The sequence below is a fragment of the Cygnus olor genome, chromosome 5, assembly GCF_009769625.2.
Source record: "Cygnus olor isolate bCygOlo1 chromosome 5, bCygOlo1.pri.v2, whole genome shotgun sequence".
In the NCBI taxonomy this organism is placed as follows: Eukaryota; Metazoa; Chordata; class Aves; order Anseriformes; family Anatidae; genus Cygnus; species Cygnus olor.
In genome coordinates, this window is record NC_049173.1 from 3,218,659 (window position 1) to 3,236,780 (window position 18,122).

At 61.1% G+C, this 18,122-nt stretch overlaps 1 protein-coding gene across 2 annotated transcripts; it reads left to right on the top strand.

Moving 5' to 3' along the window:
• The first annotated feature begins 272 nt into the window (after window positions 1-272).
• On the top strand, window positions 273-17,881 carry LOC121071141 (FERM domain-containing protein 6). 2 transcript variants are annotated; one of them, XM_040559163.1, is made up of 15 exons: window positions 273-386; window positions 8,393-8,597; window positions 9,118-9,208; window positions 9,311-9,453; window positions 10,070-10,146; window positions 10,701-10,887; window positions 11,788-11,943; window positions 12,452-12,517; window positions 12,603-12,671; window positions 12,778-12,952; window positions 13,858-14,181; window positions 14,282-14,413; window positions 14,986-15,077; window positions 15,183-15,573; window positions 15,631-17,881. In XM_040559163.1, the coding sequence occupies exons 2-14, from the start codon at window positions 8,499-8,501 to the stop codon at window positions 15,465-15,467; spliced, it is 1,896 nt and encodes a 631-aa protein (XP_040415097.1). In that variant the 5' UTR covers window positions 273-386; window positions 8,393-8,498; the 3' UTR covers window positions 15,468-15,573; window positions 15,631-17,881. The 2 variants fall into 2 exon arrangements, with proteins under 2 accessions (XP_040415097.1, XP_040415096.1); XM_040559162.1 differs by lacking the exon at window positions 273-386 and having other exon boundaries at window positions 9,311-9,390.
• Window positions 17,882-18,122: the final 241 nt, after the last annotated feature.

Genomic DNA, 18,122 nt, shown 5'->3' on the forward strand with positions numbered 1-18,122 from the left:
GCGATGCCGGCGGCCCCGGGGGGATGCCCGGCTCCCTCCCGGCTCCCCCCCCAAGGAGCTGCCCGCTCCCCGCGGCTGTCGGCTCCCCGCGGGCAGCTCAGCACCCTCAGCTCCATCCCTGGGTCCCCTCCCCGCTGTCCTCCGTCCCCTCCCGGCCCCGCTCCGTGCCCACCCGCCCCCCCACACCCCCCGGGGCCGCCCGCCGCCCCCCCTGCCGGCCCCGGCCCCGCTCCGAGGCTGGAGGGAGGCGGCGCCGGTGGCGCTCGGGGGCGGTGCGGCCCGGGAAGGGGCGGGGGCGGCGGGCTGGGCTGGGCACGGCTCGGCACGGCTCGGCACGGCTCGGCACGGCACGGCTCGGCTGGGCAGCGCGGTCCCCGGAGCCGCAGGTAGGTGCGCACCCGTGCGCCCCGCACCGCGCGCACGGCTCGGCAGGGCACGGCTCGGCTGGGCACGGCTCGGCTGGGCACGGCTCGGCTCGGCACGGCACGGCTCGGCACGGCTCGGCACGGTCGAACAGGCGCTCTCCCGGCCCACCCGCTGCGGCCCCGGGGGTGCCCCGGGTGGGCCCGGGCTGGCTTGGGGAGGCTTTGGGGCGGCGGGGGGCCGGCGCGGCGGCTTGTTGCGCTTGGGGGCCGAGTTGGTGCCGGAGAGCTGCAAGTGGCTTCATTTTCCAGGAATGCGAGTCATTTCCTCTGGCCGGTCGCAGGGAGCTGAAATTTAACAGCGGCGGGGCTGCTCCGCCAACCCCCCCCCGCCCCGCTCCGCTCCTCCGCCCGGCCCCCGGGACCCTTTGCTAGGGGCTGCGCTCGGCCCTGGGTTGCACTCACCCGTGGGACCCCTGCCCCTGGGTCACGCTCGCCCGTGGGCTGTGCTTGCCCGGGGGTCACCCGTGGGTCTCACCACCAGGGAGTCTGTGAGGCCCATCTCCTGGGGGTCCTATTGCCCAGGGGTCGTGGTCACCCATGGGTCCTGTCACCCAGGGGTCGTGGTCACCCATGGGTCCCGTCACCCAGGGGTCGCGCTCACCCATGGGTCCCATCGCCCAGGGGTCCCATTGCCCATGGGTCCCATCGCCCAGGGGTCCCAATCATCACCCGGTCCCCTCACCTCTGTGTCCCCTTGTCTGCGGGTTACACCTGCCCGTGGGATCCGCCACCCATGGGTGCTGTTGCCTGTTGGTACCCACACCACGGGGCCTCTCGGCCATGGACCCGCCTGCCTCTGGGTGCCACTCACCCGTGGGTGCCCCTGCCTGCGGGTGCCGTCACCCCAGGACCTGCCCAGCACCAGGTCAGTCCCACGGGAGGCTGCGTGGCCTGAGGGTCACTGGAGCGAGCGGGGCCACGGGGGTGCCGTGGCACGGAGCTGGCGGTGGCACCCAGCGCACCCGGTAGCGCCGCTGTGGCTCACCGCCGTGCTTCCCAGCGGGGATGTGAATCCCCGTCCAAGTCGTGAGGATAAACCCATGCAGCTCCTTAACGAGGCCCTAAACGAGCTGGTGCCCCCGCAGGGACTAGCGTTCCCATGAGGAGTGCCTTTCCCTGCTGCAGGGCTGGGGCTGAGGGCTCCCGGCCGCGCCGTGTCACCCGTGTCCTTCGGCTCAGCCGCCTCGGGGACACCGTGGTGGCAGCGGGAGGGACGCGGCCGGGTGCCTTCGCTGTCATCTCGCAGTTCTGAATCAGCTTTTCTCTGCTCGTGGCTGATGCGTTTTCTGGTCATGAGGGTGTTTTTCGCTCGAAGCCAAGCTCAGCTTTTCCGGAAAGGTTACAGCCGCGCTGATTGCGCGCCGAGGGCTTCTGCTCTCCGCGGTTCCTGGGCTGCTTTGTGTTGGTGTTTTTCCACCAGGCTTGCTCGCACTCCCTAATTCTTAGATAGAGCGTGGATTGATTTGGTCTCTGTTGCTTGAAAGCGACGTTGTTTCGTTTAAAACTCCGAGTCCCGAAGGCAGATTGGGATTTGGTTATAGGTTATGGGCTTTTTACTATCAGTTTGCAAAGGGGTTCTTTTTTTAAACTCGGTTTATTCAGGCTCTTTAAACCCAGAATCTGTAAGCAATTATTCCATTACATGAAAGTCAGTACACTGAAAAGGATTAATTCAGACCAGATGTAAAAATAAATGTGAATTTCAAATTAAGATGATGTCAGCTCCCTCCTGCTAAAAAAAAAGAAAATTAAAAAAAAAAAAAAAAGAAAAGCAGCGCTGTGGACTCCAGATGGAATATACAAATTATGGTTGTGGTTAAAATATCTGCCTGGTTGTTAATTTAGTTTTATGCTTTTATTTATTTATTTTTTTTTGCCTCTCTGAAAAGCAGGCTTATGATGTTTTCCAAAGGCAGAAGGCTCTCCCCGCTGCTGCTGGGGAAGGGGAGCCGGGGAGGCGCAGCGCGGCTCCCCCAGCCCCGGCGCTTTTGGGGCCGCCCGGGGCGATTTGGAGAGCGGAGGTGCCCGGCTGCTCGAGGAGACCGCGCTGCTCGCTCGTGGGCTGCCCAGCCAGGGCGGCTCCGCTCTTCCTCTCCAGTCCTGAGGATCCAAAAAAATTAACTTTGGCTTCGTTTGCCCCAATCCGGAGCTGGAGGCAAAGGTGCCGTGAACTTCGGAGGGCGCAGATGGGGACCCGAAGGTTCAAGGCGCCGTCGTCTTGTGTTTCGGCGTGAAATGGAGCTGGTTTGGTGCGAAATGGAGCCGAGGGCTTGGTGCCTGGCATGCGTGGTCTTTGGGAAGCGATGCTGGGAGCCACCCGGTGGGGCTGAGCCGTGGGGAGCCCGCCGGCATCCCGTGGGGCTGTGCCTGGGTTCTGCACCCACCCCACGTGCTTTGCACCTCGCTGCGGACCCGGGGCAGGGCAGCGCTTCCCCACGTGCGGTTTTGAACCCGTCTCCTTCCCCTGGGAAATCACCCCTGTCCCGGGGCTACAATAAGTACGATCAAGGCTTTTTTTTTTGGCTCTTTCCACGTGCACCCGGAGCCATGCGTTCCCCGGAGCGGGGACCGGTTTGGGTGCTGAGCCCCAGCTGGGCCGCGGCAGCGCGGCTCCTGCCCGGGAGCACGGCCATGGGATGGGGCTCCCAAAAGGGGCTTTTGCACAAAAATCTTCCGAGCCTTTCCAAAAGCCCTTTCCCTGGGAAAGAGGACTTTGCCCGGGGTCAGGGCATCACGCAGGCAGGAGGCTGCCGTGGAGTTGATGTTATTTTTTTTAATAGGGGCTTTCATGGTTTGGAAATGTCTCTTTCCGGCGCGGGGAGGCCAAGCCGGCTGCGGGGAGGTTGAGCTGCTCCTTACGGCTGCCTTGTGGTTGGAGAGCAGATCCTGCAGCCAAACCCAGGGCCAAACCCCCGAGGATTTACGGATGCTGCTCGGGCTAACCCCATGGACGGAGAGGGCAGCGCTGCTTCCCGTCCGCGGGCATCCTTCGGGGCAACTGCTGCCATCCTGGGACCCGTGCACCAAGACATCCTGCCGTGGGGCTGGGGGACGTTTCACAAAGCCCCGGAAAGCGTGGGGGGGGCTGTAATGGGATGAAAGCACTGCGCAGGGGCGCGGGGTGCCCGCGCCGGGGTCCCGGCTGGCCGGGGCGCACAAAGCCCCGTCTGTTCCCCTGCCTCTCCTCGAATAACCCGCAGCAAGCAGAGCAGCGCCGCGTCTCCTCCTCCTCCTCCCAGCGCTGCCGCGGGGGATAATTGCTTCCAGCCGTGTGCCAGCCGGCCTCCAGCCGGCCTCCAGCCCGCCTCGCGCCCTGCGCCCCCTCTCCAGCCTCCTTCTCGGAGGCCGGCGGTCTGAGCGGCTCGCGGTGCGATTTTGGGCACCGCCTTGGGATGGGGGTGGTGGCGGCTGGGCAAAGCCCGGCTTTGGGAGGCTGGAAGGAGGCTGAAAAATAAATGAAACGAAGCCCGGCCGCCCCGGTTTGATGCTACAGGAGGGAGTGCTGCTTCCCCGGGCCCCGTCCCAGCGCCGGCGGGGAGGCGTGGGCTGCGTGGCCATCCTGCCCTGCCCTGCGTGGGGGCATCTCCTCGTTTCCAGCCCTCCCAAACTGTGCAGAGCTGCGGGATGCTGGTGGGGCCGGATGCGTGCGTGCAGCCCCGGCCGTGTCCCTGGTGAGCTGTCCCGACGGATCATCGCCGCTGGCTTCCTTCAGGGCCCGGACATCTGCAGCGGCCCCGGGGGGGCCATGGATAGAGCCCCCCCCCCGACCCGGCGGTGCTGCACCTGGGAGCTCTCGGCAGACGTTGCTTTAATCCCAGAGGCCGGTGGTGAAGTTTTCCAGAAGGAAATAAAATGGAAGGGGCTGGTTCATGAAGCAGGAAAGGAAAACAGAGAAGATAAAAAGCAGGAGCTGGCGGCCGGTGCCTGCCGAGATCCGTCTCCTGAGTGCCTCTGCTGCTGGTTTAGTTTTTAGTGCACCGAGCCCAAAGGAAGGCAGCGAAGGCAGGAGGAATTGCTGTGCCACGTACGGGTAACACACAGCTGGAAAACTCCGTGCTTCCAGGCTGGATTCGACATTTTGCATGGCAGAGGGCAGGGCGGGGGGAGCAATTTCCCGAGCCCCCGGCGCGGTGTCGTGTCCCGCGGGGCTTGGCCCCGGCTGCAGACGCAGAGCGTCCCCCTTTTGGGACGGTGCCCGTGTCCCAGCCCTTGGTGGCCATCCCCGGGTGTCCCCAGCGCTGCTGCACGCCGGTGGCCGCGGGGACCCCGGTGTCCTTTGGGTGCAGCTCCCGCTGCCCCGGCCGAGTCCCCAGCATCCCAACTGCTTTGTGGGGGATGAAGTAATGGAATATTTATAACCCGGTCCTTTTTCCCAGTGCAGGTCTCTTTCATCTGCCTCTGTTCATTATGAGGAAACTGTTGAGTTCATGAAGAATTGGAGACAATTTTAATTACGGGGTGACCGCAAGCGTGAATTAATCTCGCTTTTGGGTTAGTAGAAGCTGCGCTAAGTGACAGCCTTAAAACTTGTAATAACAGCTTGCGCATACCTGCGCCCTGTGATGTGGGGTAAAACCGACTCTAAACTCTTCCAAACAAGAAATTCCTGCCCCGTGAATTCATCTTCCCATCCAGCTCTGCACTTTGTTCTGCCTTTCCTCTCCCTGCGCCGATCAACCCTTGCATAATCCCTTAATGCGCTGCTATTGTGGCTCAGGAGCGCCGAAACAAAAGCCGGGGACCGGCGGCCGGGTTGGACGGCTGATAGCACAGAATTTACAAAAAAAAAAAAAAAAGGAAATTGGTCAAATATAAACGTGACGGGGCTCGAGGGATGCGCTGCGTTAAGGGATGCGCTTTCAGCGTGTGCCTTGTGCCGTGCTGCTGCTCCCCGCTTTGGTGGCAGCAGGAGGGACTCGCCGGTGACAAGTGCCACCCGCCAGCACCGTGACATCCATCCTCGGGCATCCCCGGAGCCGAAATGTCACAAACCGAGACCCGGCCACGTCCTCTGGATCCGATCGCGTGCGCTGCCGGGGGGGGGAGATGCTGCACATGCAAAGCAGCCTCGTTTCGCATGGAAAAGAGTTGTGTGCCGGCTTCTCCTGAAGGAAAAACCCACCTCGGCCACGAAGTTCAGGCTATGTAAATCCCCGGCGCTGGAACGGGACCAGAATTTCTGTTGGCTGTGAGAGCCTGCCAAGCTGCTCCTCTGCCGCCGCCCGAGCCTTCGCGTGCCCGCAGCCGTGCGTGCAGGACCCGCGCTGGTCCAACGCCGCGCGTGCCCGGGCAGCGGGGATGTTGGGAGCTGCTTTTCCGAGGTTTATTGCACAATGTTTTCTTTCCAGCTCAGCTTTGTAAAAGCATTCGTCACGCGGCACCGGCGTGAGCCAGGGAGATGCTCTTGCAAGCACAACAGATCGAGGAATTTTCTCCCTGCCCCCCGGAGTGATGGAGCGCAAGGAGGCTGATGAGGTGTCTGCAGTGCCTTCCCATGACGTTTTAATGCTTTTTTGCCCAAGCTCCCTTTAGCAGGAAAAACACCAATTCTTGCCGTGCCATGGCCGGGAGAGCCACATGTGGGGCTCCATGCCCAAACCCTCCGTCCTCCGTGGGTTTTACAGCTTCGTGGGCACCAGCACCACTTTGCTCTACCACACCTTGCAAAATTGCACGTGGGGAAGGTTTGCTGGGGGTCTCTGCATGCACCAGGGGCAGCTCTTGATGGAAAATTGCAGGATCCGAGCAGAGCTCCCTTGCTGCAATCTCTTCTTGCCGTTCCCAGCCCGGAGCCATGCGTGTTCGGGGCTCGTGTCAGCGCTTGTTTGGGCACACGGGGAGAAAAATACCTGTTCGCTGGGAATTTTAGCATCAACCACAGATAGACAGAGTTTGCCCCCGGCTCACGGTTAGCCAACAGCAGCACTTACCGGGTTATTTTCCTTTTTTTAAACCTTTCCACCCAGCACTGGCGGGTATTTTTGGGGAGGCAGCAGAGCGCAGCGCCCAGCCCGCGGCTGTCTCGGCGCGCCGGAGCAGCAGCAGCAGCAGCTCGCCGGCGGCAGCACGGGCTCCGGCTGCCGGGGAATGCAAGCTGACCTCGTGGGAAGGAGCAGCAGATGCCCCAAAATAATGCACCTGGCTCTGGTGGGGATGGCTCGCCCGAGAAGGGCTCGGGATGCCCGGTGGCTGCCTCTCACCCAGCTTGCGGACACCCAGGGGAAGCTCTGGCAGCCGGGGGGGTTCATAAAGCTGCCGTGACACGGGGCGACAGCGTTCAGCAGGAGGATCTGGAGCGTTTCCTCTACAAACACAGAACAGCACATTTTTTTTCCTCCAGCGTTTTGCCTGCTCTCGCAGGTAGTGCCCTGCAGGGCGAGGAGTAAATGTATGGCCTGGCGTCGCTCCCGGGGCACGGGCGGTTTTGCCAGGGCCCCGAAGACGCGGTTTCATTTCCCGGAGCAATTCGGGCTTCTTCCGCGGGGCCGGGCCGGGTGCCAGCAGCCCGGCTGGAGGAAGGACCCGGTTATTTCTACCCATAAAGTCAAGGATATTCTGTGCTATGGTTGGAGCCCCTCGGGCTGCAGCAGGAGGATGCTCAGGGGCTGTGGGGCACCCGTGGGTGGCAGCGGGGTGCAGAGGGCGCTGGCACCGTGCAGCACCTGGCCCTGGGACATGGTGCCCTCCCCTCTGTTGGGGACGCTCACCAAATACCTTCAGCCCCGTTTCGTTCCCTGCTGTGATTTTTAATGAACCCTGAAACCAGCCTGGCTGCTGGGCTGCTTGCTCCGAGTCGGGATCGAGCACGTCTGGGCACGGTCACGGTGCGCAGATGCAGCGCACGGACGTAGCGCACGGTGCAAGGCACGGAGGCAGTGGCACGGGTGCAGTGCACAGCCACAACGCGTGGTCACGATGCACGTGTGCGATGCACGGCCCCGATGCACGGCTGTGGTGCACATATTTAATGCACGGCCACGTTGCACAGCCGCACAATGCCTCGGTGGTTCCAGCCCAGCGCGGCAGGAGAGCTTCACCTCTGGGTTTCCCAACTCGTGCTAACCGCCGGTAACCACCTAACGCCAAGTCACCTCGGGGCATTTTTTCCTCTGCTCTAAAAATCTCCAAGTGAAACTGTTTTGGAAGCCAAGCGTGTTTTCATTTAGACCAAAGCTCATACTTGGTGAAGAGGGAGACGCTGTCGTGTCCTCAGTGCCAGCACAGAGCTGCTGGTTAGGAAAAAGAGTGAGCTAGTTTGGATTTTAAAGATCCTTGCTCATTGTTCCATGCGGGCGTTTGTGTCCCTGGGGACAGCTATGGGATAAAGAGTGCTTAAGGAATATTTGCCCTTGAAAATAGGATAAAACCCAGTTGCCTGTGGTTGGTGCTGGGACGGGTTTGTCTTGGCCCCGGTCCCGACTCAGGCGAAAGCAGGGAAATGGCAGGGGCCGGGCGGGCAGGGGGCGAGGGCTGGTGGCTGCCCCGTGCATCCCGTGGGGCTCGGTTTGTCTGAACCCTGCAAGAAGTCGGGGCAGCGCTGGAGGGGCATGGGGCTGCTGGGGGGGCGCAGGTGCTGAATTGGACCCCACGGACCTGGGGCTTTCCACAGCTCGCAGCAAAACCTCCTGCGAGGCAGCGCCGCTGCGGACCAGCCTGGTTTGTTCCCAGCACAAAGACTTTTTTATGATCGCTGCGATGCTGGGAAAGCCTCTTCTGAGGTTTTTCTGAAACTGTAGCCAGGAGAAGAAAACCGCTGCTTCAGGCTTTTTGGGCTGGGCTGCGATCCCACGCTGCCCGAACCACGGCGGGGCACGCTCGGGCGCTTCGGGTGTCCCCTGCCACCCCTTGGGGGGGGGGGGACAACGGCATCACAGGGGGGTACAACTGTGGGGGGCTCCTGGGGGGCTCATTATAAAGCCATGGGACAGGGAATTCGGTGCAGGGCTCATCAACCCCCTGTCCCGCAGGGATGGCGCCCGCGGGGACCGAGGCCGCCCCGGCCCGCCGGTGAGGTGCCCGCCGCCCGCCCCCAGCCCCAGCCCGGCCGCGCGGCGAGGGAGAGCCCGGCCCACGATGAACAAGCTGCCCTTCCACAACAACCGAGTCATGCAGGACCGCCGCAGCGTGTGCATCTTCCTCCCCAACGACGACTCCCTCAACATCATCATCAACGTAAGGCGGCGGCGGATCGGGGGCGCGCGGCGGACCCCCCTGTTCCCGTTGAGCACGGCCGTTGGCATCGCCCCGCGCCTCTCTTGCCAGCTCTCATCTTGCTTCTGCTTCTAATTTTGACCCCCCCGCCCTCTCCTTGCTGCAGAAACCCCCACAGGTTGTTCCCCTTGAAGGGTGCATCAGTGCTTTACGCTCTCCTGCTTCTTCTTCGTTCAATTTGCTGCTTGCTGAGATTTTCGTTGGGTACTGGATGTGAAATTCGCACACTTTGCTTATTTTTTTTATTCAACGCTACCCAATATTCCATTGTCTGCCCCCAAACCAGGTTGGTTGCAGTGCGTTCTGCACCACCTGCGGTCAAGCTGCCCCAGCTGCGCGTCCCACATATTTTGGGGGATTTTGTCCCTATGCAAAAACGAGACCCAGACCCCCGGTGACCATGCCTGGGGACACGGCAGGGTTTCGGTGCCGTCGGCCAGGCTAGGTGCCCGTGCGACGGGGCTTGTGCGTGCATCTGCAGGTGAAGATCTTGTGCCACGAGCTGCTCGTGCAGGTGTGCGACCTCCTGAGGCTGAAGGACTGCCACCTCTTCGGGCTCAGCGTCATCCAGAGTAAGTCTGGGGCTCGCCCGCCGGTGCCGGTGGCCGGTCCTGCCGGAGCCGTCCGGGCGCGAGTGGGACGCGCCGGCCACGCTCACCCCTCTCCCCCCGCAGACAATGAGCACGTGTACATGGACCTGGCCCAGAAACTCTACAAGTACTGCCCCAAGGAGTGGAAGAAGGAGGCCAGCAAGGTCAGCGGTGAGGTGTTGCATGGAGAGATGACGGCACTAAGGCCACCTCTGTCCCCGGCGCAGGTCACTGTCCCTGCGCAGCTACGGGGGGGGGAGGGGGGTGTTGTAAACGCGCTGTGGGGGGGGATGAGTGTGCAAACCCTGAGAGTGCTTCGTGGCTGTCACCCCCGTGCCACCACGTGCCCCAGCTGGGGACCTGTCCTCCACATGAATTTTTTCCCCGGTGATTTTTTTCCTCCCTCATTTCCCTATATTTCAGCAGAATCTCAGCTTCCGTCCAGTTTTTAAAGTCAAGCATTCTTTTTTTATCCTTTCTTTTTTTCCTTTTCCCAAAGCACCTTTATAATTATTTTCAATGCAGCCTGCACAGGGAGCTTGGTGTGAAGGCTCCCGTGCTGCTGCTGGGACTGGCAAAGGGACAGAGAGGGGTGGAAGAGGGACATCAGCACGGGGGACGGTAGCTGCAGACCCACTGGGGGTCTTGAACCCAACCTCCACCTTCTTTAAATCCAAATCCCCTTCATTTTTTTGAGATAAGGTAGATTTGGGGGGGAAAAGTGGTGGTGGGGAAGGGAATTGCCAAGACAGACCTTGCGCTGGGGGTGTCGGTGCGGGGACCGGGGTTCACAGCGTGACAGCGGGATCCCCGCAGGAGCCCCGAATGCCTTCTGTGTTTCAGGGGATCGACCAGTTCGGCCCCCCCATGATCATCCACTTCCGAGTGCAGTACTACGTGGAGAACGGCAGGCTGATAAGGTGAGGGGTGGGCGCCCCGTGATAACCGCGTGTGGGGCTCGTGGCGCTCCGGGCTGTGTCTGGGCAGTGCCAAAACGCTGAAAAAAAAAAAAAGGAGATTTTTGTGAAAGTAACCCGAAATAGCGTGTCTTCATTCAGAAGTGTTCAGGCACCCAGAGCTCGCCCCTTTTTGCTGTCCCTGTCCCTATGTGTTTGTGTGCCAAGGGACCCCGTGCTGCGAACCTCCCTGCAGGGACTATCAGGGACGCTTTTCCCCCTCAGTGATGAAGGAGCCATTCTGGGGGCTGGGAACATCAGATTTAGGATTTTATCACTCGCCAGAAGGACAGAAGGGAGCTTGATGTGTTCTTTCAGAAAAAAAAAAAAAAAAAAAAAAAAAACAAAACATTTGCAGGGCCTAAAGCGTCTCCGGGATGTGTTGGGACACGGTGGCCGCGCGGAGGTGCTCTGGTGGGGTTAATTTCCCGGCTGCGAACTGGGTGCTGCAGGGGGTGGCTGCGATGTCGTGCTGCCGTGGGACCCCAGCACCCCCCAAATCCTCTCGTCCCCTGCAGCGACCGGACGGCGCGGTACTACTACTACTGGCACCTGCGGAAGCAGGTGCTGCACTCGCAGTGCGTGCTGCGCGAGGAGGCCTACTTCCTGCTCACCGCCTTCGCCCTGCAGGCCGACCTGGGCGACTTCAAGCGCAACAAGCACTACGGGAAGTACTTCGAGCCCGAAGCCTATTTCCCCGCCTGGGTAAGCCTGCTGCTGCCTGCTGCAAGGATATCCCATGGCTGCGGCGTCTCCTGCCCGCTCTCCCTGCTGGTCCTGTGCTGCTCGGGGTTTGTTTCAGGAGAAGGGGCGATGCTGCTGCCTCCTCAGCTCCGGCCTTGTCCTGGTTATTAATAACCAGTGACAACTGCGGGGCTGCAAATAGCTGTTGGGGTCAGCGTGGTTGTGCCACAGACAGGGATTTTCCTGTGTTTGCTATGAGGATGCTCGCTACGGGGGGCTTCCCCTCGCGCCGCGTCGCCCGGCCACCCTCACGTGCACCCCGCGGGCTCTGCAGCCCCTGGGTGCTGCTGTCCCTGTGCACAGCCCCCCCATCTGGGATCCCCCGTCGGCAGGGACATTGCTCGCTGCTTGGCACCAGGCTGGGCAGGGTGTCCCCAGAAAAGCCTGGTTGTGACCAGACTACTAAATATTGGCATTGAAGTGCAGCGAGGGGCAATGCGTGTGGTGTGCTGACACCAAAAAGCTGAGCCTCCCCCCAGGGCATCCCGCAGCCAGGACTGCCCAGGACACTGGGATGGCAGGATGAATAAATCGTAGAATCATAGAATATCGTATAAAACATGTAGGCACTGCTGCCCGCTTTGATTGATGACTTATATTTCTTGGGTTTGCCCCAAATCTACCAATTTCCCTGTTTTTTGTACATGCTGGGGAAAAGTGACGGCCCCATGTCCCTGCCCAGTGGGAAACCCTACAAGGAGGAATGGGTGGCCCCTGTATTTATTCCATTTGTGCCACCAGAAGTTGAGCACTAGGGGGATGGGGGCTTGCAAGTCTCTAAAATGGAAGGCATTGCTTTGGTTTTCCTTTTCCCTTGGACTCGCCCGTGCTCCCCTCGACAACCTTCTCATCTTCAAACAGGTGGTGGCCAAGAGGGGCCGGGACTACATCCTGAAGCATGTCCCCAACATGCACAAGGACCAGTTCGCTCTGACGGCCTCCGAGGCCCACCTCAAGTACATCAAGGAGGCCGTGCGGCTGGACGACGTGGCCGTGCACTACTACAGGCTGTACAAGGTGAGAGCCCCCGCTTGCGGCAGCCCTAAATTAAGGAGGAGAAGTTTGTCTTTGGGAGAGTGTGGGGAATGGCAAGTATGGAAAGTGTCTGAGCATGGCAAGGAGGCACATTGTTCAAAAGGGCTGGAAAAATGATTAAAATACCTTTTTTCCAGCCCTTCGTGCCCTGCAGGGAGATAGATGTGCGTGGGTGAGCTGTGGCCACACACGTGGCCACTGTCACCTGCTCGGTGCTGGTGCTGGTTGCGCTCAGGCACACAAGTGCCCCAGCCTTCTTTCTGAAGATCTTTCAAAGTTTCCTGAGGTTAAGCTGCTCTGCCAGGCGTTTGGCATTTTGGGGGAGGAGAGGTGGCACTGGCTAGGAGGATGCAACCCGCAGTGACATGTGTGCCACTGATGGCTCAGGCCTGGCGCCCAGCGCCCGCTGCAGAGGCGGACACCTGGCTGCAGATCTACACACTTCAAGATGCAAATCATGTATTTAAAAACATCTCATTTCTCCCCCCAGGACAAGAGGGAGGTGGAAGCCTCTCTGACGCTGGGGCTGACCACACGGGGCATTCAGATCTTCCAGGTACGGAGCTGAGCAGCGCCCAGGGCTGGGCTTCATCCCCGCGGGCTGCCCGTGCCCGTGTCCTCAGCTTTGCCTCTTGTTGCAGAACCTCGACGAGGAAAAGCAGCTGCTCTACGACTTCCCCTGGACAAACGTGGGCAAACTGGTGTTCGTGGTGAGTGCGGGGCCGTGGGCCTGCCAGGCTGGGTCATTGTGGGGAGCTCCTGCCAGGCACAGGGGGCTGCTGCCGCCCCCTCTGAGGTTCCCCTGCTCATGCACAGGGCAAGAAGTTTGAGATCCTTCCCGACGGGCTGCCCTCGGCCAGGAAGCTCATCTACTACACGGGCTGCCCGCTGCGCTCCCGCCACCTCCTGCAGCTGCTCAGCAGCAGCCACCGGCTCTACATGAACCTGCAGCCCGTGCTGCGGCAGGTCCGCAAGCTGGAGGAGAACGAGGGTAGGTGCTGGGGGGCTCCCCTCCAAACCCTGCCCGTGCCAGGCTTGCTCCCTGGCCTGGGGATGGAGCTGCCCCCATGGGTCCCCTTGATGGTGTGTCAGCACGTCCTGGTCCTGGTCCAGAGCCAGGCTGGGGATGGCCAAAAATCCTCTCCCAGCTGGGTGGGTGCCCGCAGACACCCCTGGGCTGCTGAGGGATGGGTGCGAGCCTGCTGTGCTCCCCAAGGGCCCAGTTCCTCCCAGTGCCTCAGCACAGCGCTTCCCAGTGCCCCGTGTCCCTTCCCCAAGCTCATAAGACCCTCATGGAAGCATACAATCCTCTTCTTCCTCTTCCTGTTCTTCCCCATTTTCTTCCTCCTCTTATTCCTCCTCCTCCTCCTCCTCCTCCTCCTCCTCCTCCTCCTCCTTCTCCTTCTCCTTCTCCTTCTCCTTCTCCTTCTCTTCCTTCTCCTTCTCTTCCTTCTCTTTCTCTTTCTCTTTCTTCTTCCCCTTCCTCCTCCTCCTCTTCCCCTTCCCCTTCCTCCTCTCCATCTTCCTCCTCCTCCTCCTCTTCTTCCTCCTTCTCTTCCGTTTCCTCCTCTTCCTTCTCCTTCTCTTTCTTCTTCCCCTTCCTCCTCTCCATCTTCCCCCTCCTCCTCCTCCTCTTCCTCCTTCTCCTTTTTATTCTCTTCCTCTTCTCCTTCCTCCTCTTCATCTTCTTTCTCCTCCTCTGCTGGAGGGAGAGCCCAGCACAGAGCCCAGCAGCTTCAAAGCTCCTCACCCGCCTCCCCCAGTCCCCAAGTGCCACCCGACGGGGCTGGCTCCTGTCGTGCCACCCGTCTGGGTTTGGGTTTGGCATCCCGGGGGGCCTGGGGGTGCCCTGGGGGGTGCAGGGTGCTGCATGCCATCGTGCCACTGCCCTCGCAGAGAAGAAGCAGTACCGCGAGTCCTACATCAGCGACACCCTGGACCTGGACATGGAGCAGCTGGAGAAGCGCTCGCGGGCCAGCGGCAGCAGCGCCGGCAGCATCCGGCACAAGCGCCTGTCGCGGCACTCCACCGCCAGCCACAGCAGCTCCCACACCTCGGGCATCGAGGCCGACCCCAAACCCCGCGAGATGGGGCCCGAGGACGCCGGCGTCCACCGCAAGCTGAAGACCTGCAGCTCCATGACCAGCCACGGCAGCTCCCACACCTCCGGGGTGGAGAGCGGGGGCAAGGACCGCCTGGAGGAGGACTCCCAGGATGACGGTGAGAGAGCCCGGCTCGGGTGCCCAAGGGCTCGGAGGGTGCTCCCGAGGGGCTCCTCGCTCACCCGTCCCCATCCTTCCCCCCCCCCCCCCCCGAGCAGAGATAGAGATGCTGGTGGACGACCCCCGGGAGCTGGAGCAGGCGGGCGAGCTGGCGCTGGAGGTGAGCCCCGACATGTGCGTCTACATCACCGAGGACATGCTGCTGTCGCGCAAGTTCAACGGGCACTCAGGTAACGCCTGAAGCTGGCGGGTTTGGGGCTGCCCCCTCCTCCCCTGCGGTTCCTCTTCCACGGTGCGCGTTCGCCTTGGTGTGGGGCAGGGTGAAATTAGCCCGAGCGTCCCCCTGGGAAATCTGGTGTGCCCGGCGGGTGGACGGGAAGGTGGAGCGCGTGCAGCCTGGTGAAAATGTGGAAAACCTTGGAACGATGCGGGTTTTCCTTGGAGGAGGGTTTTCTTTAACTTCTTGGGGGGTGCACGTGGAAATGAAGCACAAACCCGTGCAGCAAGCCCCTGTGACAGCGGGCAGGGGATGGCAGGAGTCTTTTGGGGACACCGGGAACGAGGGCAGCTATGCCCCGGCCGGAGCCACCTGCAGGCGTTGGGAGTAATTTCGGCTTCGGATGCCATTTTGGTGCCAATTTGGGATGGTTTGTAGGTGATTCCAGCTGCAAGCAGAGCCCTGGGGGTGCCATCCATCTGGGGGTGCCTTCTACCCCAGAGCAATGGGGTGGGCACCCCAAGAGAGCCGCGAGGCCGTGAGATAACCTTCGCGCCCTCCTCTTCCTCTCTCTCCCCCGCGTAGGGCTGATCGTAAAGGAGCTCAGCTCCTCCACCTCCAGCTCCTCGGAGACGGTGGTGAAGCTGCGGGGGCAGAGCACGGACTCCTTACCCCAGGTATGTGCCACCAGCAGGCTCCTCGCCCCCCGGCCCTGCTCCCGGGGAGGTTCGGGTCTCCCCTCCCCGAGGACCCCGGCTCCTGACGCCCTTTCCCTTGCCCAGACGGCGTGCAGGAAACCCAAGACCTCGACGGACCGGCACAGCCTGAGCCTGGACGACATCCGGCTCTACCAGAAGGACTTCTTGCAGCTGGCCGACCTGTGCCAGGACACGGCGCAGAGCTACACCTTCGGCTGCGGCCACGGCCTCGCCGAGGACGGCCTCTACTGCCACGGCTGCCTGGCCCAGCAGTGCATCAACATCCAGGAGGGCTTCCCCGTCAAACGAACCAGCAAATACTTCTCGCTGGACCTCACCCACGACGAAGTCCCGGAGTTTGTCGTCTGAGCGCCGCGGGGCCAGGACTGGCTGCTGTCCCCCCCCCAACACGCACACCGGGGTGTGGGGGGGTCTCGGCCCCGCCGCCCCCCAGCGCCGCCTCCCCGGCCTCTCCCCGCCGCCGAGCGAGGCCGTGCTCGGGGGGGACGGCTCCGTGGAGGGGCAGGAGGGACGGAGACCGTGGGGCACGGCAGGGTGACGCCGGCGGTCCCCCCCCCCGGCAGCCTTTTGCCTCTGGGAATGGTTTGTGCGAAGCGCAAAGTCCTCTTTCGCCTCGGAGAAGCACAGCTCGCTTGGCCCGGCGGAAACCAGCCCGTATTTCCTCAGTGCCTCGGGGCAAATTTTGGTTTTCTCCCCTCCCGGCCCCTTCCCTTCACGCCGCCGCTGGCTCCTGCGGTGGCTCGGTGGCTGCGGCGAGAAGATGCTGGAAAGGAAACACCGGATTGCTGCGCCCAAGCCAAGCCAAAGAGATGTAAATCCCCTCCAGGCCAGTATGGGAAGCGAGAATGAAGCAATAAGTAGCCGGGGATGTCCGCGCTCGGGGAAGGGAGGGGAGGAAGGCGTCAGCAGGTTGCTGCCGAGGCAGCGCCTGAACCCAGATCTTCCAAAAACGCGCTGGAGCTCGGTCCCGGTCCTGCTGGGGGACGCGGGGCGAGCGGGGGCTTCAGGCCTTCACGGAGCTTTATTTAAAAAAAGAAAAAAAAAAAAAAAGAAACCAAAAATACCGCACCCAAGAAAACCCAAAGGAAAGGAGAATGGAAAAGGAAAGGTCACCTGTAACGACACTGCAATAATGCTTCCCAACCTTTAAATATATAGAAATCACATATATAAATATATCAAAGTATGTATGTTTATATATGTCTGGATCTTATAGACCCATTTTCAGTTTATTTCTGCGCTGAAATGCCTTTTATACAAAGGATACGCCTTTCTTCAACAAAGCATATAGACAATCATTTTTTTTTTTCCAAGCACTAAGGTGAGCAAATAGACTTTCCTAGCGAGAAGAACGTGTATGCAGCCACGGTGGGAGCGTGGCTTTTCCCGGCGTGGTCTCAGCTCTGTTTTAACAAGGCTTTTCGTGCGTCCTTCGGTCTTTTACGGTTCGAAAGGTTCTGCCAAAGGACGGTGGCGACGTGCTGGAAAAACGCACGTGTTTTTTCTGAGCATGTCCCCGGGAAGGTGTAACGCTGCCCGGTGGTACCGGAGGGGAAAGCGTCATGGCAGCACGTCCTCACAGCACAATGCCTTCTCAGCCGGTATTTTTGATTAGAGTTTAGCCATCGACAGCCAAAGTTTTACCCTATTTTGATATTACCGCCTTTTTTTTTAACTGGAAACTTTTCTTAAAAAAAAAAATAATAATATTTTATAAATAAGCACAATCTTATTTTTCTAAGAAACGTTGGGAGGGGGGGATCAGTACCAAAAAAAAAAAGCGGAGCGGAGCTGTCGGCACAGTGCAAGAAAATCGGGGTTATTGCGACGGGGGAGCTGGGTGGGAGCGGTGGGCACGGTGGGACCGATGTGCGTCATGGGAAAACGATGTAGGGATGCCAGCAGGAGGCTGGGGACCCCGTGGAAATCCCCCCGAAACCCACCCAAGGCAGTGGTGGGATGCTGCACGGGGGCTCAGGGCCCTGCTTTGGTTTTCGGGGACCTCGTAAAGCACCCCAAAAGGCCGAGGGACGGCTCAGACACCACATCCCGGGCTGGGATGCTGGGGTTTGCTACCGACGGCCGCCATCCGCGGGTGGGTTATGGTGTGCTGAGGGGATCGGGAAATCCCCCAAATTCATCCCTGTCCTCTCCCCCTTCCCTGAGAGGCTGCAGCACCCGCCCTGGGCGCTCACCCATGGCTCTGCTGAAAGAAACGTGCAAATAAGTGCTTGGTGCTGATCAGGGAGCGTGGGGGGGATAGTGGCAAGCTCGAGGCCTCGCTATTCCTTTCCCCACCTCGTCCCGCAGCCGAAACCGAAGCAGAGCAGCTGGGAGCTGGGCACGGAGCCCCAAAACCGAGCACGCAGCCCGGCACCGAGCGGGGTCGCTGGCAGCAGTGCAGGGCGAGAGGCCGGCGCGTGCCCGGGGGCTGCGGGATGCAGAGGTGCCGCGCGTGTCCGGGACCGCTGCGTAGGTCGGGGTGGGGTGGGATGGGGTGTCATGGGGTTGTCGGTGGCCTTCTGAGGTTGGTGCTGCTCCCTCGGCAGTACCGGGCTGTCTGCGTGCGCAAACTGAATAGTCCTTTCCGTGAAAGGATCCTCCTGTCAGGGCGACGTGAGAGCGGGTGACTGTGTTGCGAAAGCCAAACCCGAGTAAAACGGCCCCGAAACCCCAGCGCGACGTGGTTTTGTAACGAAGAGGTTTGTCGTGCGCCTTTCGCGGTACGGCTAGAGGTGACAATAAAGTTCCCCTTGTTTGCATCCCTTTGGCTCGTGGCGATTTGAGGCTTAAAGAAGTGACGGAAGGCGAAGGGACGGGGCGCACGAGAGGCAGGCGGGGGTCCCCAGCCCTGTCCCCAGCCCTGTCCCCAGCCCTGTCCCCTGCCCTGTCCCCTGCCCGCTGCTGGCAGCCAAGCGGTGGCATTTGCTGCCATCCTGTGGCCGCGTCCCCGTCCCCATCCTGCGTGGGGAGCCCTGGTCCTGCAGGATGGGGCCGGGAGAA

Excerpts from the sequence above, each read along its gene's own strand:
- LOC121071141 (XM_040559163.1), top strand. The coding sequence starts at position 8,499 with ATGAACAAGCTGCCCTTCCACAACAACCGAGTCATGCAGGACCGCCGC. Across the intron at positions 11,944-12,451 it reads ACTACTACAGGCTGTACAAG|GACAAGAGGGAGGTGGAAGC; the intron begins GTGAGAGCCCCC and ends TTCTCCCCCCAG. Across the intron at positions 12,518-12,602 it reads GGGGCATTCAGATCTTCCAG|AACCTCGACGAGGAAAAGCA; the intron begins GTACGGAGCTGA and ends CTCTTGTTGCAG.